General features: G+C 41.4%; 1 protein-coding gene across 3 annotated transcripts in view; it reads left to right on the forward strand.

Annotated features, from left to right (window-relative positions):
- agbl4 (AGBL carboxypeptidase 4) overlaps nt 1-24051 on the forward strand; it is a 434053-nt gene that overhangs the window by 293519 nt on the left and 116483 nt on the right. For all 3 annotated transcript variants that reach the window (XM_067597035.1, XM_067597037.1, XM_067597038.1), the window contains one exon: nt 14318-14534. In XM_067597035.1, coding sequence (XP_067453136.1) covers nt 14318-14534 — 217 coding nt within the window. The remainder of the gene's footprint in view (nt 1-14317; nt 14535-24051) is intronic.

A 24051-nucleotide genomic window follows, 5' to 3' on the forward strand; every position in this document is an offset into this window, starting at 1 on the left:
TGCAGACAGGGAAAAGGTCATAATGTTTCTTTGTTCCCATAGCTCTTTTTCCTCAATTAAGGCTAATCACCAGAGCCCAACATTGATCCAGCCTCTCAACTTTTCTCATGGCTGGATTCTGATGATCTGTGTGTGTGTGTGTGTGTGTGTGTGTGTGTGTGTGTGTGTGTGTGTGTCTGTGTGTGTGTCTGTGTGCATATGCAAGTACTCAAGCTTATGTGTGAAACAGAGAGAGAGAGCACAGACAGAAACAGGGTTAATCATGTTCATAAATGTGCCCATGTGAACATGTGTGTAAATGTAAATGCCATTCTGTGATCTCCAGCACATCGAATGATTTACCTCTCTGGTGTAATGGAGCAATTTCTCTCTTTTTTTCTCTATTCCCCATCTCTCCTTTTCCTCCTCTTTCAATCTGCAGTAAAATATTCTCCCGTTTAGTTCTCTGACAAGTCATCTGTCACTCAGAACAGCGAGGGAACAGGCTCATCTGATGGACAGGGCCCTGTGTATGTGTGTGTGTGTGTGTGTGTGTGTGTGTGTGTGTGTGTGTGTGTGTGTGTGTGTGTGTGTGTGTGTGTGTGTGAGTGCGTGCGTGCGTGTATGTATGCGCTTGAGTACACTGTATCTGATGAGGCCATTGTTATTGTTTTAATTTGTTGATTGGTAACATCACTTACATAACCTAACTAAACAAATGATTGCTTTATTGACGAATGCAAAGTTGTAGTTTGTGCAAAATCGACTACTTGCAGAAACACTTTGATGAACAGAATATTCATCTTCTGTCAGATTGTGAACCTCGTATTGACAAGTATCTTGCACTATGCTATACACCCATCCTCTTCCCAATCTGCAACAAGACTTTCTTTCTCATATTTGTATTTCAAGAGTTGTCGTTATTTGTTTATTCATCCATGCCAGATATTGAATTTTACAGAATTAACTTTGTGAAAAAAAAAAGATTTTCTGAGTGTGCAGACACTCTGGAGCCACGTGAGCTAGGCTAATATGTTGCTCATTCAATGATCACCATATCCTGTTCTCTTAAGATTAAATGTTATGATAGCGCATCGCAGAGCTACATTATCTATGACACATTCTGTTCAGATATAATGGCAATAAGTACTCATCATGTCCTCATTCAAATCAGAGAAGACAAGCAGACATTGCCTGTTCTTCGGCACACACTAAATAAAATTCACTCGGATGTTGCTGCCAGAGAAGAAAATATGAGTTTTGATACTATCTGTAAAAATGTAACTACTATATTAACCTTATGCCATTTTGTTTTTTTTCAATTGTTTTTTTTCAGTCGCATCAATTGTTATTTCAATAGTTTACTGTTATGGTAAACTAATACATGACTTTGGCTTGATGTTGCAGTTCAAAGAGGCTTCCCTGCCCATAAAGCTATTTTGTATTGGGCAGCAAGAACAAGGTGCATGAAACCAGGTGTAACACTGTAGTTCAGTGTTATCTGTACACATGAAAACATGCTAGATGGTTGAAATGCCCAGCAGGTGTAGAGAACTGTACAATCTAAACTATAATCAAGTATAGTATTACTGCTATAAATCCTACGTTTGTGGAGCTTATTTATTGAGTCTATGCCAGAGATCCATAGTTTGCGGTCTTGTTCTATTGGATTGCATAGGATTTTAAAGGATATGGCTGGCTATAGTCTATATTTTGTTATTGTCAACAAATCCCATGAAAACTAAACCAAAACCAACAGTGTGTTAGTCCGTCTCTCAATACTACTGGACTTTCTTACCCTGGCTTTGGCACTCAGCCCTAAGCCCTTTGGTTCCCACTGAGGAAGTAAATTTGTAAAAATATAGACAGTATACCATACTTATTAAATAGGCTAAATGATTTAATAAGCAGCTGGGCACTGTGTGTGGTTATTTGCAGTAGCAGGATGGTGTATGTGGGATGGCATCAATATAAACTATAGTGCCCATGTTCAACATGATGAAGGAATATTTTAGCTAGTACAACCATGTTGCTCACTGATGTGTTTTTTAATAGTTTTTGGATGACAATGGATCTGTGTGGCACAGAAAAATAAGCTAACAGGCTTTAGATAAGCTGACAATAAATTTTAGTAGTATCAATTTATTGTTGGTTTTGGTCTTGTCATGTGATTTGTTGACAATAAGAAAAATAACCTGAATATTTCAGTTTTATCATTTAAGGTGCCTATGTTGTTTTGTCCTCTCCATGTATGTTTATGGGATGAACAAAATATCAGATAATAATTTGTCCAGCCTGAATGATACTTTCTTATCCTGTGGGTTACAAGGCCACGCCTGTTTTTTTTTTCAAAATGGGTAGTACTTTGTTTTCAAATGAAACTATAAAATACAAGTACTATATCATAGTGTGGATTCATGCTTGTTTTCTGTATTTATATCTTTGACATTCCGCAGGCAGCTGTGTGGTGCGGTTGGAATAATAGGCTGGCTTTTTGAGAGCCATAAGCCTTTAAGGGCGGTGCAGCTCTGGCTGCTGTAGCCACAGGCTCTCTTCTGTAATAGCCTGTAATTCCTTCTGTCTAGTATAATCACCAACACAGCCTGACAGCACACACGCGCACACACACATACACACACACACACACACACACATACATACGTACACACATATACATATATATATATAGAAAGTACATATATATATATATATATATATATATATGAGTGAATGAAAGAGTGAAAAGAGAAAAGCTTTTATCCAAGGGTCATATTCACATGGAGGAGGTCACGGTCACTCCTGCAAAGCTGTCTCTGTGTTTGCAGACATGTGCGTCAGTACACACTGTAAACTGACCGGAGCCTCAGCCCACCTGTTGAGATTCAAGGTGAGAAGAGAAGAGATTATTTAGGCAAAGGTCAAAAGAGTTCAACAGTTACTGTAATACAGGTGTGTGTGTTTGTCTCCCAAGCTCTGAGGCGCCATGTGGCCCTCATCTCCCACACAAGCTACACGCAATGCCACTGCTCCCATCAGCTGTGAGAAAGTGTCTGTGTGTCTGTGTGTGTGTGTGTGTGTTTGTGTGTGTGAGCATTTGTGTATTTGGGGGAGAGCTGGATGGTACAGGTGCCAGACTCTCCCCCTACAGCCCCGTGGCGGCCGGAGAAGTTAATTGGCAGCATCTGGCTGTCTGAGAGCCCAAGCGCCCATCCACAACCCCCCCCCCTTCCACCCCACCCTGTTCCTTCTCCTCCCTCCTCTCCTCCAGCCCTCCCCTCCTGTGGGTGCTGCTACCCCTGGCACACACATGGTGACACCAGTCTGGCTGCAAGCTGTGAACACAGTATGTGTGTTTGTGTGTGTGCATGTGATATACTGGGGAGTATGGAAGCAGACAGGGCAGCCAGGCCCCCAGCTGCCACCATCGTGCCAAGGGAAATGCAGGCAGACAGGCTGGCATCTTTGTGCCAAGGCCAGCAGGGCCCTCGGGGAAGATGGAGAGGGAGACAGGGACACAGAGGCAGGATGGAAGGAGGAGGGAGGGGGGAGAGGCATAGATAGAGATTTTGGATGAGTACAATTCCACTGATCTTGTCACAGACACAACATGGGGTTTGTGTGCTGATCACGCTACGAGGGAGTGTGGTGTGGAGTCATTACTGTGGCCCCAGAGTTAAGTCATGTGTTGATCAGTCAATCAGGCCATCCACTGAAAATGTGTTTACAGCTTCGGCTTTAATCGACATCTGTTATAATTTGTGACATTTTGGAAACTAAGTGATCACTTATATTAAACAGTTAAGAAAATAACTGATTCTAGTTCAAGGAACATTGATTGACTAGTACAGAAGGAAGAGGTGTATAAAGTACTTTTCACAGTCTGATGCAAATATATCACCATCTAACTGATGTGATTTTTATTCTTTTGTGAAGATTATATTTTTGGCATTTTCCTTCACTTGATATTGACAGTAGTACAGACAGGAAACATGGGGGCAGATAGGAGAGTACAACATCCGGCAAAGGTCCCCAGCTTGAATCGAACTGGAGACGCTGCAGTTATATGGTATTCGCCTCAATCTCGAGTGTGTGATTGATTTGTTTAAGCAGAGAAAATGATTTTTTGCAAGTACATAAACCTTTTTTCCTTTTTCTTTGTTTTAAATAGTATTATTCAAAGAATAATTTAATTTGAGCCAACAGAAAATAGTATGTACTCAATTAATTTATCAGCATGTTTGCTATTATCCATATGAACACAAGATAATAACTTCTGCTCCACTAATTTCACTCATTTGCTCAACATCTCTGCTCCCTGCACTCTAAAATGTACCTGTAATTCCATACTAGGCCACCAGAATGCCCCATGTACCTGATCCGTACACATAAAGTCTGGTGCAAATATTTTCTGAGAAGATTTGTTGCAGAAAAACGAAACCTCCGAATGTATAGTACCACCTCCCATGGACTGTGAATGGATCCGGGAATTATAATTCCTTCAAGTATTTCTATTCTTGATTCGTTTCTCGCTAGTTACCCACTTTTAGTATCATACAGCTGTCTTTCCACCCAATATAATGTATGTATTATAGAATTTTCTCTACAATGTTTGAACATCCTCCTTTGCAAAAACATTTAGGACAACATCCACTGTGCATATTAGAGTTACTCATTTTATACCATATTGTACCATGTTTTCCTGTAGTTCAGTACCTGCTGTTTTGAACAAGTTATGTGAACAGCAGCTACACAAATTTCTTTTATATTGTCAGTCAGGTGTTTAGATTACACAAACAATGTTGTAATTAACTTCTTTATTATAAAATGTAGAATATCATAACATGGCAGAACGCTTGTGATATGTTGACTTAGTTTGAAGCCTAAGGTAAATGAGCCGTTATTGCCAAATCAGCAAACCAATTGTGATTCAAGGATTATTCATTTTCTATTTTCCTAGTCAGTGCGTTATTCAAGCTGTTCTTCTTTCACAACAGCAACTCATCTGATCAATAGAAGGTGAGCTCATCTCTATGTGGAATTTAATAAAAAATGATTTCAGAATGTGTCATGTGTGTTGCATTGCCTTCCACTGAGTTAATTTCCAGAGAGAATGATCTCATCATTCTGTGTGACCTTACCTCACACACACGCACGCACGCACACACACACACACACACACACACACACACACACACACACACACACACACACACACACACACACACACACACACACAGGAGCCGGGGATGCTTGATCTGAGATCACCCATTGTTACTGGCTTGACTGTCTGTGAGAGTCAGATACAGTGAGATCAGAGGGTATTCTCTCATCCACTCACATTATTAGTCATATATACAGTGATCATATGATTTAAACTGTATGGCAACAAGACAATAGGAAAATTGGTAGTATCTTTTGGCATGTTTCACATTGAAACAGAAATTGACATTAAAATACGCCTTGAAATGGACGATTTCAATGGGCATTTTCTTGAAATAAATTATTTTACAGATACCAAAAAAGACAGACAGACAGAGAAAGAAAGACAGACAGATAGAGAAAGAAAGACAGACAGATAGAAAAACAAAGAAAGAAAGAAAGGTTTGATCAGGCCTGGACTTCCTCTTACAAATAGATCACCTTACTGTGCCAAATATACTGTATACACATCATATACTTTGGTAGTTGTGTGTGTGTGTGTGTGTGTGTGTGTGTGTGTGTGTGTGTGTGTGTGTGTGTGTGTGTGTGTGTGTGTGTGTGTGTGTGTGGGTGGGTGGGTGGGTGGGTGGGTGTGTGTGTCTGTCGTCTCGGTCTGTGCATGTGTCTGGTCTCTTGGAACATTATTATTATGACTTAAGTCTGGCGCCAGTCTGTCTATTTGGTCCGCAGTTGCACATACACTTCCACGCACACAGATAATGTGATGGGAGTATAATGTTGCACTCTGGGAAATGCTGCATCACACAATTATAGGCGGACGGTCTCTTCTTTCTCCTCTCTAAAATACACAAGCCCACTCCCCCTCTCCTCCCACTCCCACTGGCTTACACACACCACAGGGGCCTGACGCTGACATCATCATTTTATTAGATGTGTGTGTGTTTGGTGTGTGTGTGTGTGTGTGTGTGTGTGTGTGTGTGTGTGTGTGATTTCAGTTTTTTTCTATGGTTGCTTGTGTGCATTTTCTCTGTACCCCCCATTATTCCAGACGAATGTGCACCTGCCCTGTTGCCCCATAGGGGACCAGTGGCGCCACAGTGGCGAGGGCACAGTGATCATCTGCTTTCTGCTAATTGCCCTGCTGCCCCACAAGACGCAAGGGAGCTAGCTACTAGCAGGCCCAGCATGCTCAATCTAGCCGAGACCCCTCTGGGATGGGGAATGTTTAACTTTTTTTACTGCAATTGAGGATTGATTTGGAAAAACTTACAGTGCAGTCCAGTGCAGCATATCTCTTAGCGTCTCCATGAAAAAGACTGAGTGATGACGTCAAACTACCAGTTTACTTGTTTTTTCCTTTTAAAGGATTTATATAATGACATTGTACATTTTTTTTTCCATTTTGATGTGATGTGTTAGATATCATGAATGGAAAAAATAATGTGTAGCTCCCATAAGACTTCATTTGACTGAAAAAAGCAATGTTTCTTCATCAGGCACACAGCCAACATGTCAAAGAGCGAGGTGTATTTAGGCACCAAATTGGTTGCATCATGCTGACGTCATTTTATATCCCATAAAATGACGTCAGCATGATGCAACCAATTTGGTGTCTATATATACACCTTGCACTTTGTCATGTTAACCAATTTGTCTAATGAAGCGTTGCCTGTCAAAACTTTGCTTTTTTTCAGTCAAATAAAGCTGTTTGGAAGCTAAAATCCAGTGTGCAGACACTCTACTCTTTTCATTTATTGACTCTGTTGTCCTGTACCTGACCTAAACATACTGTAGGATTGGATGCACTCTATTATATAGACATAATATATCCCTTAACCATCAGATAATGTAGGTGTGTATGCTTAATACTTGTCTACTTGTACAACATATTTCAGCAGATGTTTTTTCCCCCTAGAGTCAATTCTGTTTCTGTGGTGTATGTTGTGGAATAAAGACTCTCAACAGACAAAGTAGTTATTGTGCACTGTAGTGTTCGAGCTGGAAATGCACAGCTTTCTCGCTCTTGCTTTGAATTCTTTACTTATACCTCTCAACAGTCCACCATTCATTAAAAAGTGTAGCCCTCTACTGGTCCATCCAGGCACTGTCACACTGCTCAGTAGTGGAGCCATATAGTATTCCCCTTTGTTGAAAAGAAATTTGAAAACAACCTGAAGATTTTATTTTAAGTTCAGCTTATTTGTACATGTTTTGTGCAGTTGTGATTAAAACACCTCCAGGAGCTTCTTAAATCAGATATCAGGAAACCATTTGGCAGTTTTAAGATGACAAAACACTGCATTGGAAACTTAATGACAACAAAATCAGAATAAAGACAGAAATAATGAAATGAAAGAATGTATATTCTTTTTATATATTTCCTCGTTGCCATGAGTTAGAGCAGCTGCTGTAAAGCCTCCAGTATTTTCATCTCTAAATGCCACCTCAGAGGTGATAAAAATATCCCATGAGGGCTTTACATCTCAAGCATTTCTATCAGATTTAGAGTGGAACAGATGAGAACTTTGAGATAGAGGTGTTGGAGAGTGCATAGCATCCAGAGTCATATTTACATTACAGACATTTACATGAAGAATTTTGTTTCCTTGCTTGAGTAGAGTGTTTCACTGACATGACAAAGAATAGTGTACGGATCAGATTTAAAGAGCCCTGACAATTGTCCTGTGATGATTTATTCAAAAGAAGAAAACCAGAAAGTTTAAGAAATTCAATCAAAAGAATGAATTTTTTTTCAACAAAGTAAATTAGACTGAGAAGTGGAAGAAGATATGGGGAGGAAGTGACATGAATACACAAATTACTGGAAGAGATGGACTTTTACAAACAAGGGCAAACAAACACACTGCCAAACAAACATGCACAGATTAAAACAAACAGCCACACATATTTACATACAACCACTCCCTCTGTATTAAACATATCAGAGGTACAAACTGGGTTACTCCTGTAAACAGCAGAGGTGTTTTATTTAGATGAGATTCTGAGATTTATGGCTGCTTTCAGATTTTTATGGAAATAACGTCACATTTTATGTCGGCCGCATAATCTGAACTCTGTGGGTGTGATCTGATATTGACCAACTTGATTCGACTAACTCACCTTGAAATTCACTACTAAAAACTGCCAAACCTGGGATTAGGGGGAAAAAACTAATTAGCTCTTTAAATTAACCAATAATCAATACGTGAATATTAGAGCAAAAACTGAAGAGTGGAGATGTGAGAGCTTTTTTACAGGAAGCAGTGTAAAAGGCCATAAAATGAAATTACACCTCCTGGGTGTTTTGATGCAGCCATCAGGTGAGAGTGTCTTATTCTGTCATGTTTCAACCTCATCAGAGGGCTGTTTCTGACCTGACAAGGCTGCTAACGGCCTGTTGACTCCACAGGTGTGCAACTCTCAGCTCTCTCGTTACAGGAAAGTCCATAATTCACAAGTCTTATTTCTTCCTGCAAAACCTTACTGCTACTAACCAGAAGACCTCACCAGCAGCATTAAATCTCAGCTATTTCACATCATCAGCCCCGGTCATAATGTGCATCTTCACCACTTTATGCCTACACACACACACACACACACACACACACACAGCCGCAGAAAGTTATGATTAACCTCTGAAAATGGGAAGTGGTTCAAGGCCCCATTTACACCTGGGATTAGCATGTGATCTGTATCTGGATACATTAGCTAGATAATAACATCTGATCCGTGGGTCTTTGCATTTACACTTGTTATTAAAATGCGTTCTCATTTTCTCAATTGTGCTCGCATTATGATTGGATTTCAATATGCAAATTAGCTAGACAGAGCTGGCGGACTTGTCAATAGACATGGCGCGTCCCAAGTCAAGGAAACAGCTGCCACGAAAGGACATCATTTATTCCTAAATCACTTTTCGTGAGGGATGACTTTTTGCTACTGCTACTACTTGTAGCTTTTAAAGAGGGCTTGCTTTAGCTTGCAGGAAGAGGCAGAGCCAGGTGACCTTTCAACTTACTGGGATGATTTTTTTTCTTATGAATCTTGTCACACCGTACAGATTGCATTTACACCAGGCTGTGATCCAATCACAATGCGAACCTGACCACCTCTAAATGTGGTTTAGAGGTTTGATCACAATGTGTTCTAAGTGCATTTACACCTTGCATCAACATGCGTTTTCCTTTATATAAATAATGCAAGGTGTAAATGGGGTATACGTCTCTCCTCAGCCACACTTGAAAGGTCAAATCAGAATCTATGACGTCCTCATGTACTATACGTCTGATGCTCACTCATCACCAGTCGTTTAACTCAAAAGCAAAGGACACATTCTCATGAAGCCGCAGTCTACTACATAAACTGTACCACCACGTACAACATACAGCAGGCCAGCCAAATTGCAAAACATGCACAGGTTGCCTAGTAACAGTGTCTCCAGAAAGCTTTGTTGCAACTTGATTTGCATCCCCCCCAAAAAGATGGATGCGTCAAGGATATATATGCTGTCATGTTTACGCACACACACACATACACACACATACTCACTTCCTCACACATGAATATACATACCCACACGTTTGACACCTCTCAGATGATTTGGAGGTTGTTTTCTGCTTGACTTAGTATGCAAAACAAGAACAAAGGCCACGTTTTAAAAACAATAAGCCAATCTAACATCTGGCATCACATTAGAGTGCCAAGAAATATTTCCTCTACAATTATTGGTGCAGCAATGTAGAGGGAGTGAAGAAATATGTCATTCAGTGTGAAATGTTTGCCAAACTGACTAACTATTTGCCTTAAATGAGCTGGTGGGGATCTATGTAGCTTGACAGCTGTACAGGCTTACTGGAAGACATTTTAACCTTCATAACAGTTGACAGGATGAACATTTGACAATCTGAAAGAGACAACAGTGGAGATAGAAAATAAAAAGGAGTGGGTGAGCGTGCATGTGTGTACATCACCGTCCAGGCCTTGTGAGTTTTGTCCTGTATGTTTTTGCCTTTGTCTGTGAGAGTGCTCAGAGCGGCCGTGATTGGCGTGTCCTCTACGCTTGATTGATTTGAAAATATAGACAAGATGTCGCCTGTATGAAAGCTACCAATTTATAAGCCTTCATCTCGAAACTTCAGAGAGACGCTGGCGCCATCAAAATCAGAGCGGGAGTTTGTAGCTACCAATGGTTCAGAAGTAGAAAAGCCCAGGCAAGCAAAGTGACACCTCGCTAAAGGCTGCCTGCTAGCTCTATGACACCCTCTCCTTTTTCATTTTCTCCTTGTCTGTTTTTTTTTTTTTTTTGTCGTCCTTTTCTCTTTTGACTTTGTCTCTTTACTTGTCTCTTTCTCTATTTGTCAGCCTTGCTCTGCTTTTGTCTAGTATTTCAATCTCTTTATTTCTCTGCTCTGCATCTTTCTTTTTATTCTTTAAGGCTGTGATGAGACGCTGTGGAAGTTAACTCGTCCCACAGCTCACTGTCAAAGGAATGACCTTGATGTCGCTCACATGTGGTATGAGTTTGCTGCGCCGTTTCAATGTGTGACTCTTTGCATATTCCTGTTTGTGTGTGTGTGTGTGTGTGTGTGTTTCTGTGTTTCTGTAATCACTGAATTGTAAAACCATGTGTGAGTGCGTTATCATCTTGGGGAAGCTTCTCCATTTTTTTTTCCTCATCCCACGCAGTGATAATTCTGTTTGGGAACGACGGCACTGTACCACGTCAAGAGATGGGCAGGGGAGAGGCACAGGGAGGCACCATTTAGATAAAACAAATTGCCAGCTGCCGAGCAGGAGCAGCCACCGCTTAGATAAAAACCAAAGGGACTGTGTGCATTAGTGTGCATGTGCCCAGGATTTTGTGCATTTTTACATTTGTGTGCGTGACTGCAGTGTTTAAAGCAGGCACAGCTCCTTCCTTAGCTTGTGGTCCGGGCCTTCCAGGCAGTCTCTTTCCATATGAAGTCACAGAGCTGTTTTCTCCGTCCTATAACTATAATGCTGTGATGGGACAAGCAGCTGTAATTAAAATCAATAGCCAGGACTTTTCCAGTCTCCGGCAAGGTCACACACTGCCCAGTTGAGAGAAGGAGAAGGAGAAACAGAGAGAAGTGGGATTGCATGGATGAGCAGAGCCAAACAGGGAAATATGTAAAGAGGTGAGGTGTCATCTTATTTTAATTAACCTGCACCTTGGAGGTCTGGCACCAGAGTAATGCACCAGTGTATGTTGGGGTGGGGGGTGGGGGGGTTGTATGCGTGTACTTGTGTCTGTGAGTGTGTCGTGTGGAGATGTATTTTTTTCCTTGCCGGTCAGTTTTAGTCACAGTATGCTCTACTTCAAAACCATGATCGCCATGGAGAACATGTCTTAAGAATAATATCAGGGCTCCATTGGGGGAAAAGTGAAAGAATTTGCTCTCATTTCTTCCAAGATTAGTTCTTTTCTTCTCTGTCTTTGACCAGCTCTGCAGGTTGGAAGACAGGGCTGGTTGGCTGGCTTTTGTGGGCAGGCTGGGTGTGGTATTGCTAGCCACTAGCTGCATTAGTATTCTGCTGAGATAGCCACATGCAGATACATTCTCCTTTCTCCTCCTCTGAAGGAATAATCAGCCCCGCCTTTCTCTCCCTTCTTCCCCTCTGTCTGAGAGAGACCCAGTGATTTAGCTTTTTGTTTTACTAGGTACCTGCAGGGACATCTTCAAGTGTTTGAAAATGTATGCAAGTGTGTTCACCATGCATTTCTATGCAAGTCAGTAGCCTAACATGATGTATTAGGTGTCTGGGCAAACACATAAAACTCATATGTGTCTCCTTCCTGTCCTCCCTTTTCAGGGGCGATTCAGACAGAGAAGTTGACTCTGTCAGAGTTAGCGCAGAGCAGTCTGTCCTGTTTGTTGATTATCAGGTCCTGTTCCTATCACAGCCCCGATAGCATCTTCATCTGATCTTTTGGCAGAGACGCTAGCTCACTAGCCAGCCCTGCCATCACACAGCCGCTACGCTGCTAGCTGCCACCCCTTTTCCCGTATATCTCCGTATCAGGCCCAGATCTGCCATCGCCTTGCTCTCTCATCTTCTCCTTATCTCCTTATTCCACCTTTCCTCCTGCTCCAAACACGCCAAACCCACCAATCACTCATCGTCCTCATCTTCTTCCTCCTTTTATCCTCTTCTCTCAGAGCGTCTGCCAGAGCTCCTATGGCAGCACCGTTGTTCCCCCACGCGTGGTCTTCTTCACGTAAACTGTCAAGGCAGAGTCAGTGAGTGACAGGACAAGACAAGAGAGATTTGGAGAAAGACAGGAAAAAAGGAGAGGTGGAGAAAGAGGAGGAGAAAAAGGAGGCAAACACAGTCACTTGCATTCAAACTATTTCCTGCTCACCATGTCTCAGTGGTGAGGAGTAAAAACAGAAAGAGAGGAAGACGAAGACAGACAGATGAAGAGTGTGAAAAGAAAACATGTCGAGTAAGCAGAGAAGTTCTGTGGACTGCAGCAGTACTGTCCCGTACCCCATCGGTCGTCTGTGAGGTGCAAGGAGCAATCAGCTTTATTTAGCCCTGGGCCCAGCATGCAACACACAACATGCCAGCACACAGTTCAGTTAAGTATGCAACCACACAAGATGACACAAGACAAAGAACTAAACACAGCACATTATTAACATCTAACAACGCTCAAAACAACATAGCACACACTGCTAACACAACAAGACATATGACTCACTAGTAGACAGATAAGATGCTTCTTCAACCCGTTTAATTTTTCTAAATTGTACACACACTTAAACTGGAACTTGAGATATAATGAATAAAACATTACTGTCACCATTGGTGCAAGCAGGGTAACGGGAATACAGGGAAGGACCCAAATGCAAATGACTGATACAGTTCAATGATTTGATAACAAATTTGAGATACACAGGCTTATGGACTAAGTGAGGCAGGCAGGGGTCAAAACCGTGAAAACTGTCCAAAAACAGGCAAAGATATCCAAAAAGGAGCAGGCAAGAATCCAAACTCCAATATTCAGACAGAAAGGTCAAAAACAGGCAGGATACAGGTTTTCAGATTACAAACAATGGATAAACAGGTAACAGACTAGAAGCCAGTAATGAGTGTCCAAGGAGGAAATGAGTTGCAGGTGAGGAGTGGGCGGAGGAGGCCAGGTGACTGCATGACTGATGAGAAGTGGGAACAGGTGTAGAGATGGGGAAAGGAGGGAAAGTCTGAGGGCATCTGGTGGTCAGCTTGAGGATGGCAGGTATGGGGAAATGAAGGAAAGTACATGACCTGGGAGAAGTGAGCAGGGGCTGGGCTGAGAGAGTGTGGCTGCAGAGAGGGACTGAGGATCAGATTGTGACAATGACAGTCATGCTCTAAACCTGTAAAGGATTTTTGTAAAAATGTGCACATTACACACCGTGGAAAACATCACATATAGCACTATAGTGTCATAATCCTCATAATTGGAAACCTCTTGTGCTCACTTGGGAAGTGCTGCTGTTTAAAATGCAAAGCTAAAAAACACCAGTTGGCACCAGTACAGACACAAACCCTAATGAAAATTGTATAATTACAAATAGAAGCAGCAGTCCAATGGTGGGCTCTCCTTTTTTCAGAGATGAATGTATGGAAAGCTTGAAGAGAGATGAAGAGGAAGGGCGAATGAATGGCAACCCTAGTTTGTACAACAGTTATTTAACAATGAGTCCCTTCACTGTAGCTTTCTTTAATTGTAAAGATCTTTTGTATTGAGTCGAATTACCTCTGAATGTTATTGTAATTTTGATAATTTATTAGTGAATTGTTTAGTTTTCATATTAATTAAAGAAAAGTACTTTGTTTTAACATCCACACCATATTTCTGCCATGTGACATCCCTGTCATTCCTCCAGTCCTTGTTCTTCCTCACCAGCTGAACTCAACATCTGTGGAAGAAGGCAAACTTCAACTAAGTTGATGTAACTTCAGTGTTATGATTACTCAGTTCACTGTATAACTTATATCTCTGTTTCTCGTCTTTCTTTACACTTTACACTTCCTTCTCTTGCAAAATAAATGTGCCCTCATTATTCTCTACATTTTCACTTGAAGCATCTCTAAGCCTTAAATTTTTGCAGACCTGATGGCCTTTCTTCTTAAATTAGTGTGATGTGTTTCTCTTTTGCTGTTGCAGGCAGAGGCTTCCACCCAAAAATGTGTACTATTACCGATGCCCTGACCACCGGCGCAACTATGTCATGTCCTTTGCCTTCTGCTTTGACCGAGAAGACGATGTATACCAATTTGCCTACTGCTACCCTTACACCTACTCCAGACTGCAGCACTACCTGGCCAGCCTGGAACGTAGGAACCTGCCCTACCTGCAGAGGGAGCAACTGGGACTCAGTGTGGTGAGTTGGGAGGTGGAACAGGTGGAGAGGAAAGTATTTGTGGGGTGGTAGTGGTTATGGCGGGAGCAAAGAAGTCAAATGGAGGTGAGGATTAAGGATGGAAAGGTTGTAAGGTGTAGTAAGTGTGAGCGTGTGTGTGTACGTGTTCAGAATAAGGAGACCCAGATTGGTAACTTAGGTGTGCCTGCCGATCATAACTTCAGCCTCTCATGTTATTATTAGGAATCTTGCGCTCTGCAATGACGGACTGTAAGCCTCTGGGTGTGAGTGTTTGTGTGTTTGTGTGTGTGTGTGTGTGTGTGCGTGTGTGTGTAAATGGCTCTGTATGTAATCAGCAGAGCTCTCACCTCGGTAGTGGGAGCTAGTGTATCATACACACTGCCTCCAGTCTTGTCTGCTCTTATCAAATAATTGTAGGAGAAAAACTCATTAGAAATGCTTGAGAGATTACGACTTTTTCTTCTGTCCTCCTAACATTTGTCAAGGAAAGCTTGCTGCAAGGGGGGGTGCCATGAAAGTACAGGTATTTGTAAGGAGCACCTGACCATAACATACAGATAGGACTCTGAAATTTAGAAACCATGGCATGGAAATGGTTGATGATACAGTTACAAATATATCTAAGAGTAATACCTCTATAAATAAAATATCTGGTGATCTACAGTAATTATAACAATATCAAATTGGGGTTTTCTGGTTCTAATTCTGGTCATTTGTGTTGCGTGGAATCCAACCACAATAATACTGTACACTGAACACTGTAGGCTGTAACCAGGATTCGGTTGCACCAGTTATTTGTAAATCCACTTGTCTGTTCTGCATTCTTAGTAACAGCTAGCTAGTTTGAAAATAGTGGTTCACTAAATAAGGTTGGAGCACTGAAACAAATGTTAGACAAAGAAGGAAAAATTGATTACACAACCCAACAACTTTATTTGGTCATTTTGTTATATAGGGTTATTTTTGTGAAAAGTAGTCTTTCCAATTTACATCCTTATTAAGCATTGTTTCCATCAATTGTTCTATGGGTAAGATGTGTCAACCACATTCCTCTTTTACTCTTCACTGTAAGTGGCTCATATATAAACAAGCTAGCAGTTATATTAATAAGTTGTTCAGTCAGCTATGTACCTGGCAGGCAGGGGTTAAATTGGACCAGGGCTGTCCAGGGCTCAGCCCTGGCACATAGACCTACACTCTTCTATATTATCAGGGGACACTTACGGCTTGATTCCACTGAGCACGTCTGCGTCGTGTTCCGGCTCCGACCCAGCCGCCGGAGCTGATCGCAGCCACTCTAGTCAGTACTTGTGATCCCACCAGACTTGCCACAGTTCGTTTCAGAAGTGTCCCAGAAGAGGCTTTCTGCTCCACTCCGCTAAACATACGCACCTAGTCTATTTTTGATGTAAGCCACATCAAGCTGCACAGAGCAGATGAGCAGGAGCAGGAAGTCAGACACAGGAACAGCATAGAGTATCTGGTCATTTACAAAATAAAACACCCTGTGCAGACTTTCGATCGTATATCACATCACTGCATCAACATTACGTCATAACCGGTGGTACCAGGCCAGAAGTCAACCGGTAAGAGGATATTTGTCACCATGGATGACAAGAGGTTCATCTTGGAAGTGGAAAATCACAAGATTGTATATGACACCACTGCTGCCATGACTGCCCTGGGCCCTGGCTTCCTCTCCAGGTAGAGGGACGGCTCTGTTCTCTCCGGCGCTGCCTGAGCAAAACGCTCCCAGTGGGTTATGACATGCAGAAGACAGAACAAAACTACATTGCAGCTGCAGCACAATGGGGTTTTGCCTGGTGGAATCAAAGCATTAAGGCACATCTTCAACAATGTATATATTTTTACACATTTCTGTCTTAATAATTCAAACAATGACTAAAACATGTTTTCTTCGTAGCTATATAAATACATATATATATATATATATTTATATATCCCTTGATAAATGTTCACGAACAGGGATAGAAATAAAACACGGACCTGCCTGCTGTGTTCAGTTCATACGCTGTTTGTTTTCTCTGAACGCAACACAGCACAATTTCAGTTTAAGCTAACTAACAGCTTCATGTAAGCATCAAGCTAGCTATGAAGCAAGAGCAAAATCGGAAATTAGAAGTCACTCAATTAGAAGTCATTCACGTGTATCCCATAGAAAATGAATAATTGTGTTGCGTTGCGTTGCGTTGCTCTCCACTTATGTATGAACTTATGAATACTGGCTAGCTCCTGAGCGGTATGTTAGTTTACAGTAGTCTGTTTTTACACTTCTGTCATTCATTTTTACCACTGTGCAACCCACTAGACAACCAAATTTAGAAAAATCATTTTGGAAAACATCTCATCTTACTGAAATATAAAACAGACCTGTTGTTGGACCATTGCTGCTAAACAGTCTTTCCTCTACATCTGTTCAACTTCTGTGTTGTGTATGATATAGTGTAAATACTAAACTATACAATTCTTCTTGTGCAGAACACTATTTTCGCTTTATTTTTAAGCCACATCATCCCTCTGAGTGAGACAGAGGGGAACAGAGAGAGGACAGACTCGGTTGGTTTGCCTCACAGAGTCAGTATTAGTATTCATAGTCATAGAGAGGTTTTATGGCCGTATTTTTCTCTTTATGTTCTCTGGGCCTGGGTGGCAGACAGCCCAGCCCCACCCTCTCATATCTCTTTCTCTGTCTGCTCCCTCTCTTGCTGTTACCCTCTCCCCCTTCTCTCTATCTCATGCACATATGCAACTCCACACACACTCACACACAGGTCAGAGGGGAAGGGATGAGAAGGGATGAGGAGAGCTTTCTGGCTGCATCAAAGTTTAAAGACGGATTGCTGCCGTTTCCAAGGCAGAGTCTTTGCAGGGACACCACAATAGCTTTAACCTTCTAATGGGTACAGTTATCTCATAAGGATGGAAATAAGAACCAGGGCCATTTGCACTGGCATTCTTCTATCTTGCTGACTAATTTGTTTTCTGTAATGTATTCCTTGGAACAAAATCTCAGCTGTCCAGCCTACACTGGTGGGCTCAGATACTGTGAAAAAAAAGGTTGTCTCTTTTTAATTTTTATCACCAGGTCTCTTTATCATTGAGAGTGAGCGTTTACTGATTTATAAGGCAGGTATTTTTTATTATCTTACTGAGTAAATGGAATATAATGTGTAAATTACATTTACTGAATTCTGAGCTGAGTTGCATTGGTAGGAGTCTAATTGACAGTTTTGGGATGAATGAAAAGGGCAGAACAGGAGGATTTGAATATAATTTTCACATCGGCCTCTCAAATCTCAATTCTCTTCGCTTTCACGTCATCTTCCTTGCGAATTGAGACTTTACAAGAGGGGAATTCACCTGTTCAGGAAACTTACTTTCATATCTACACAGTGGATGGTAACTCCCCAATTCTCCCCTATAACTTTCAGTTTTTTGCTGCTCATCATTTCACACAATGACATCTAACAGGAAAAGAGAAATAGAAACTAAAATGATTAGAGGGAATTTCCTGATGATGATACACAGCAAGCTATGTTCCAGTAAAGCCTGAAAGCCCCACTAGTTTGTCCACCACTGTTTAACAGACATATAAAGTAGATGTCATCTAACTTTCTTCAATTAAAGTTAAACTGAAATTCTTGTCATTAGCCCTGACAATCTGCATACATATTTATATTATAACAATCTTGACATGGTCCTTTTTTGCAACAATAGTAAGCCTTCTGTGTGTTGTTTGAGTCATACCTTCATTTTGAATTTCATATTAGCAGGTTTGTCCAATCTTCTTTTTATTGTCTAAGGAATGTTGCCAAAATCTGTTAACGTCCATCGCAAATGCATTTCATTTTTTCATGTTTAGATTACTGTAATAATCTGCTAAGACCTATAAATCAGAAAATAACTACAAATGTGGCTGCAAGACTAACAAAAGCCAAAAAATAGATCATATTATTTCCCTTTTAATGTCTTTAAATTCGCTACCAGTTTATTACAGAATCAATATCAAGATTTTATGCATTACCTTTAAAGCACTTCATGGCCCGACCCCAGACTATATCTCAGAATTACTGTCCCCCCTTTAACCTGCACACAGTCTGAGGTCGTTTGGCAGGAACCTGCTGGCTTTTCTCATGTCAAGGTGGAAGAATAAAGGGGACAACGTTTTTGCTGTTAAGGCACCTCAATTCTGGAGCAAAATGACTTATGAACTCAGATTTGCAAAATCACTCTTCACTCTTTTAAATTGCTTCTGAAAAACATTTTTATTGAAATGCTTTTAATTTGGATAATTAATTTGCATTTGTGTATTTATGTGTGTTTGCAGATTGGTATATGTGTATGTGTCTGCATACACACACACACACACACACACACACCCTTGTGCGTAGATGCACACACATCACCTACAAAGACAAATACCAGAAGAGTTCCTCATATTCCCCAGAGGCAAAGGTTTTGGATTCTTCCTGTTCCTGCTCTGCTGGGTTCATGGCCCTGCGTCTGTTCCTCTGGTCCCTGTCTGTCTGAACATTTCCTTTTGTAGACCATCCTGACAGTATCTGAGTAAACCTCTCCCTCTCTCTCCCCCTGAGGCGCCGATGTCCACAGAGAGACAGAGAAAGAGACAACACGCGTTTGACCCGCTACAATACTAACAAGCCTCTATGAAAAGATGCCTACTATTTCCTTTTTTCAAACTATTTCCTCATTTCTGTACAAGTCCTCAAGTGTCCCTTGGCCATCTGGAATTGAAAGTACCTTATTTGCCCACCTTGCCTGTTGACAAAGAGTTTTTCTTTTTTTCTCACCAGTTGGCAGTGTCTGCCCGGGAGTTGCGGAGGCAGCAGTTTGAGTTTTTCCTCTGCTGGCCCGGTGGAGAGGGCAGGGCTATGACACTATTAGTCACCTCTGACACAGCGCAGCCACTGCCTGTAGACCAGATGGAAAGAAAGTGTAAATGAGAGACCTCAGGGTGGGAGAGTGGGCAGGCCACCGACCAGCCGTAAGGTTGTCTGAGATCTAGCCTGCATTCAACGTAAGAGGCCTGAGTCCTTTCTGGCAAGCTATTACACTGTGATTCTGTTCGCATACCCACATCAAGTAAAACTATTGATCCCAGAATCACAGTTCTAGGATGTCATATACACTCAGTTCTTCTTTTTTTCATTTTAAATCTCAGAAATCAAAGCAAGATTATGATAGATCACTTGTACTCTGTTCAACAGAAGCAGCGGTCACTGTCAGCTGCAGTGACTTAACATCACTTAGACTGTTGTGATTGAATTTTAGACCTAATCCTGTCTGCTATCAGTGTTCAGGTACCATGTCTGGGTGTCTGCTCAGTGGGAGTGGAGTCTCGAAGAACAGGGTTTTTCTTTTTTTTTTTTTTTTTTTTCCGTGTCTGGAGCAAGAGGAGGGGAGTGGAGTGGAGTGGGCACTGCAGCTATATCTGCCTGGCTGCCTCTCTCTCTCCTTATCTCTGTGTTTGTACACTGTGTGCCAAGATCCAATCAATAGCCACTCCAGCCGTGGAGAGAGGAGAAGGTCAGCAGCCACACTGGAGGAGCCGGGCTGGGCAAACTGATGGAGACACAGAAAGCACAGGACACACACCAAAGGCTGGGCATGTTTCTACTGGGTATAAATAGATGATATGAGGCATCACAAACTCCTTTTGTGTTAATGAGAGATTTTGATTTCTGCCTCCCAAGGACTTGCAACATTGTATAACGCTCCCCTTAAAATTTCTGTTTTACAATGTTAGAAGAGCACAAATTAGCTCCTTGTCAGGCACCGAATAGGTACAGGTACAGATCAAAATTAGAAGATGACAGTGTGCCAATTTGTGCTCAAAATTTTGAACTTTTTTGTAATGTAATAAAATAGAATTTCAAGTCTTTGTGAGACAGAATTACGGTTTTGGACTATCTTTGGACTGCATGTGAAAAAGAAAGATGTGCGTGTGTTTTGCATACTGAATGAGAGATATTTTATCATCACATGTTTCACCAGTAGTTTTGACTCCACATCACAAACCTACAGAGCCATGTTTTTCTTCACTTTAAAAATACAAGTATAAATATATAATAAATAATAATTGAGCTGTCTAACACATTAAGAATAGCACAATTCCGTCTTTTGTGCAGAGCCGAGTGATTGACACCATTCATATCTTTTAAGCAAGGGGGTTTTGCTCATCGTACATTGTCATCAAGTAATGTAACAGCGTCCATTGTGACGAAGTGCCAGTTTTAATTACTGTAGCTAATTAATGCCAACTTTCTCTGAAAGCGGACTCTGAGAGCTGAGTTCTTGACACTGGAGCTATTCTGTGAATGGCTCTGTGATTGGTTTGTAATGAAGAGAGCCCTCCAAATACTGACTGTCTCCTTCAAAAGGCCAACACCTGAATAGCCAATCAGCACTTTATCATGTGGATGAGGTGATATTGCATAGTGAAACCACATGATAGATGTGAATATCCAATTTGTGTTCTAGTAGTGGAAGGAAAGTCCACACTGGCTTGGTGTGAATACTAAGACAAAAAAAGGTTTAATCATGTACATTACCAGTCAAAGGTTTGGACACATTTGGAAGATGTGTCCAAACTTTTGACTGGTAATGTATATGGAAGCAACTTGAGTCTATATTATTCACTACTGCACTACATACAAATGAGACAGATGTCTAGGCAGATGATTAGAAATATAAGCTATAAATTCCCCCAAACACAGAGAGTTTTGTAGCTTTGTTAGCATATATTCAAGGCAGACACAAGCACTTCACCAGTCAAGCAAGCTGGCACCACTCAAGTAAGTAAACTGCTTTTTCCCCAAGCTGAGAGGTAAACAGCTCAAGATAACAGTTTTTTTTTTTCCTTTAGTGCCAGACTGTTCATGAATGCATTAGCTGTGGCCTTAACATCAAACAGGGAAATAAACTTTTTTTAAAAGAGGAAAATGCAAAAGAAATAGGCAACTTATGGAACACAACTACATCAACGGATGGAAATTAAATTTTCTCTCCGTACTTTTTACTCAACTTAGTTCTGATGAAGTTTCTCTTTGTTTGTATTCTGCTTGTTTTTAACCTTATGAGTCCTTGCATTACCTCTTTGCCATTTTGTTTCCCTGTTTTTTGCATTTGTCATAAATTGTTCTCTGTTGGCCTCAGGAAGTTTTGCATTTTCCTCAGCAGCAACTAACAGGTATCTGAGTAAAAGAGCTACACTCTTTATGATCTAATAATATGTTAATCACTGCCTACAATGCCTGAGCGTCGGAACTCTGAGGAAATTCCTCAGAGATAGAAAGGTCATCACCGTATCATTGCAAGTTTCTTTGCAAGAATTCTTCTTTTTATGCTGCTTTTTTTTCACTTCATTAGTGAGAGAGCCCTATTCTATCAGACCATTCTTACCAACATGGCACAATCTGTAGTTTAGCACTGGAATCTGAAAAAAAAGGTTCAGCCATGACTGTCCTTTGGTCCCAGACAGTTGACTAAGAAGGCTGGTCCAGAGGGAGCAGAAGATAAGCAGGTTTATGATCTATGTCCTCACGTTATAGTGCTGTATGGCCTCTTATCTACAACCAATGGTTCCCCCAGGATACTAGATGCTTTATTACGCATCCCCACCCCTGCATCGCTCCCATCTCTCTGGCGATCAAGAACACGGTAATGAGGGAGAGGTGGTATGGATTGGGAGGAGGTGGAGGAGTGCATTAGGCATGGTTGTTAATGCGTAGCCTACTGTGAAAGGGAGGGAGCGCGGATCGGCTGTCTGTGGTGTGTTTAACTTTACAGTTTTACACAGAGCAGGTCAACTGTGTGTGGAGAAAAATATGGGAGATAAATAGATTAAACTATCACAGGTGAAGCTCTCTGAATTTGATGGTGTGATGTTCACGCAGTGCTGACCTCTTGTTGATCCTTATTATAATGTTTGCACAAAAGCACACAGATTTTGGGTTACTCAGACAGAGATAATATTTATTTTGGAAATTGGAACTTATTCACACCTTAATGGCTTTGCGCTCTGCCTCTCTGTCTCTTTTCTTTCCCTCTGTCTCACTCCTCTTGTCCCTCCTGTCTTTGCATGAGTAAGAATTAGACTAATGAAAAGTTCTCTGAAATGGCTGATGTCTAAGAGCCTACAGTTCTGTGAACAGGAGTTCTGTGGCTGGTGGATATAGCTGAAGACCCGGCTTATGAAATTAAAGAAAAAGAAGTATGTCATGTCAAACTGAGCCTGTGCAGCAGTCAGCAGACACATCTCTCTCTCTCTCTGCATCTCTTTGTCTTTTCGTGTCTCACCCCTCCTGGGTTTCAGAGGCAAATCTATTCCCATCCTTGCAGTTGTGTTACAGCCGTCTATCTGTCCTCTTCTGCCAATGGATATTTACTCTGCCTGCTTCCTACACGACTGTGAGGATGGAGCACTGAGCAGGGAGCACTCACTCTGTCTCATTTGGGTGTCAGGACTCAGTTCCCCTGGGGGAAACAAAGAGGGAACAAAACAGATAGCATTCAAGGCTTTTAATAAATCAGAATACACCTTTCTGACAGTGTAATTGCTTTCCATTGCCTGGCCCAAATTTACCAGCAAGCAGGAAAAGAAGGCAAAGAGGGGAGAAAACAAGAGACAGAAAAAGACAGGGAGAGGAGAGTAACGCAGAGCAGGCTGTACAGTAGATCATTTGTTCGAGGGAAAAGAATGAAAATTAATGAAAAGAGAGTTGCTCGCCCTCCAAAGGCAGCCAAGCTTGAAATTCACTTTGAGGGAAACTTAATTTGTTGTAAATGGGCAAAAAACATATTACTGTGCAGCGTGTAGAGGGGCTGCGCGGTGTGTCCGTCTGCTGCGTCTTTCTGTCGGCATGTGTTTGTGGCAGATGAGGACGCTATGCTCTGAATAGCTCAGCTGAGAGGAGGGAAACACAGGAGCCTGTTAATAACTCCAGTAACAGCATTCTCTTTCTACATGACTGCTCTCCAGCACTCCCTTCTAGCACGTCTGAATACAACTCCAGGATGTGTAGGAGAACTTGTCAAAAGTTACTTGCAAGGAACAAAGTTTGGCATGTTCACATCAGGTTTGTTTGTGTCTGCATGTGTGAGAGTGCCACATGTATGTAGATCTGAATACACATGATTTTGTGTTTAGGTTATCATCCCCAGTGAATTAAGGTGAAGGAAAAGGACAAAGAAATTGGATTTGCAAAAAAAACGTACATCTATCCTACAGTGACATCTGGACTTGTCTTTGTAAGGTAGTTTTCATGTCCACCTCAAAACTGAGAGAATGGACATCACATACATAAGGGAAAGCAGTGAAGCTAGGTCAACAATAAAAAAAATTTGGATCCCAATGTTATTTTTGACACTGAAGTTGAAAATATATATTCATACACCTGAGGTACCACAGCCTTATTATTACAAGTTATAGCCTTATGATTGTTAGATAAATGTACTTGTGGTGTGAGGAGAACCA

The sequence above is a fragment of the Thunnus thynnus genome, chromosome 8 (genome assembly GCF_963924715.1).
Source record: "Thunnus thynnus chromosome 8, fThuThy2.1, whole genome shotgun sequence".
In the NCBI taxonomy this organism is placed as follows: Eukaryota; Metazoa; Chordata; class Actinopteri; order Scombriformes; family Scombridae; genus Thunnus; species Thunnus thynnus.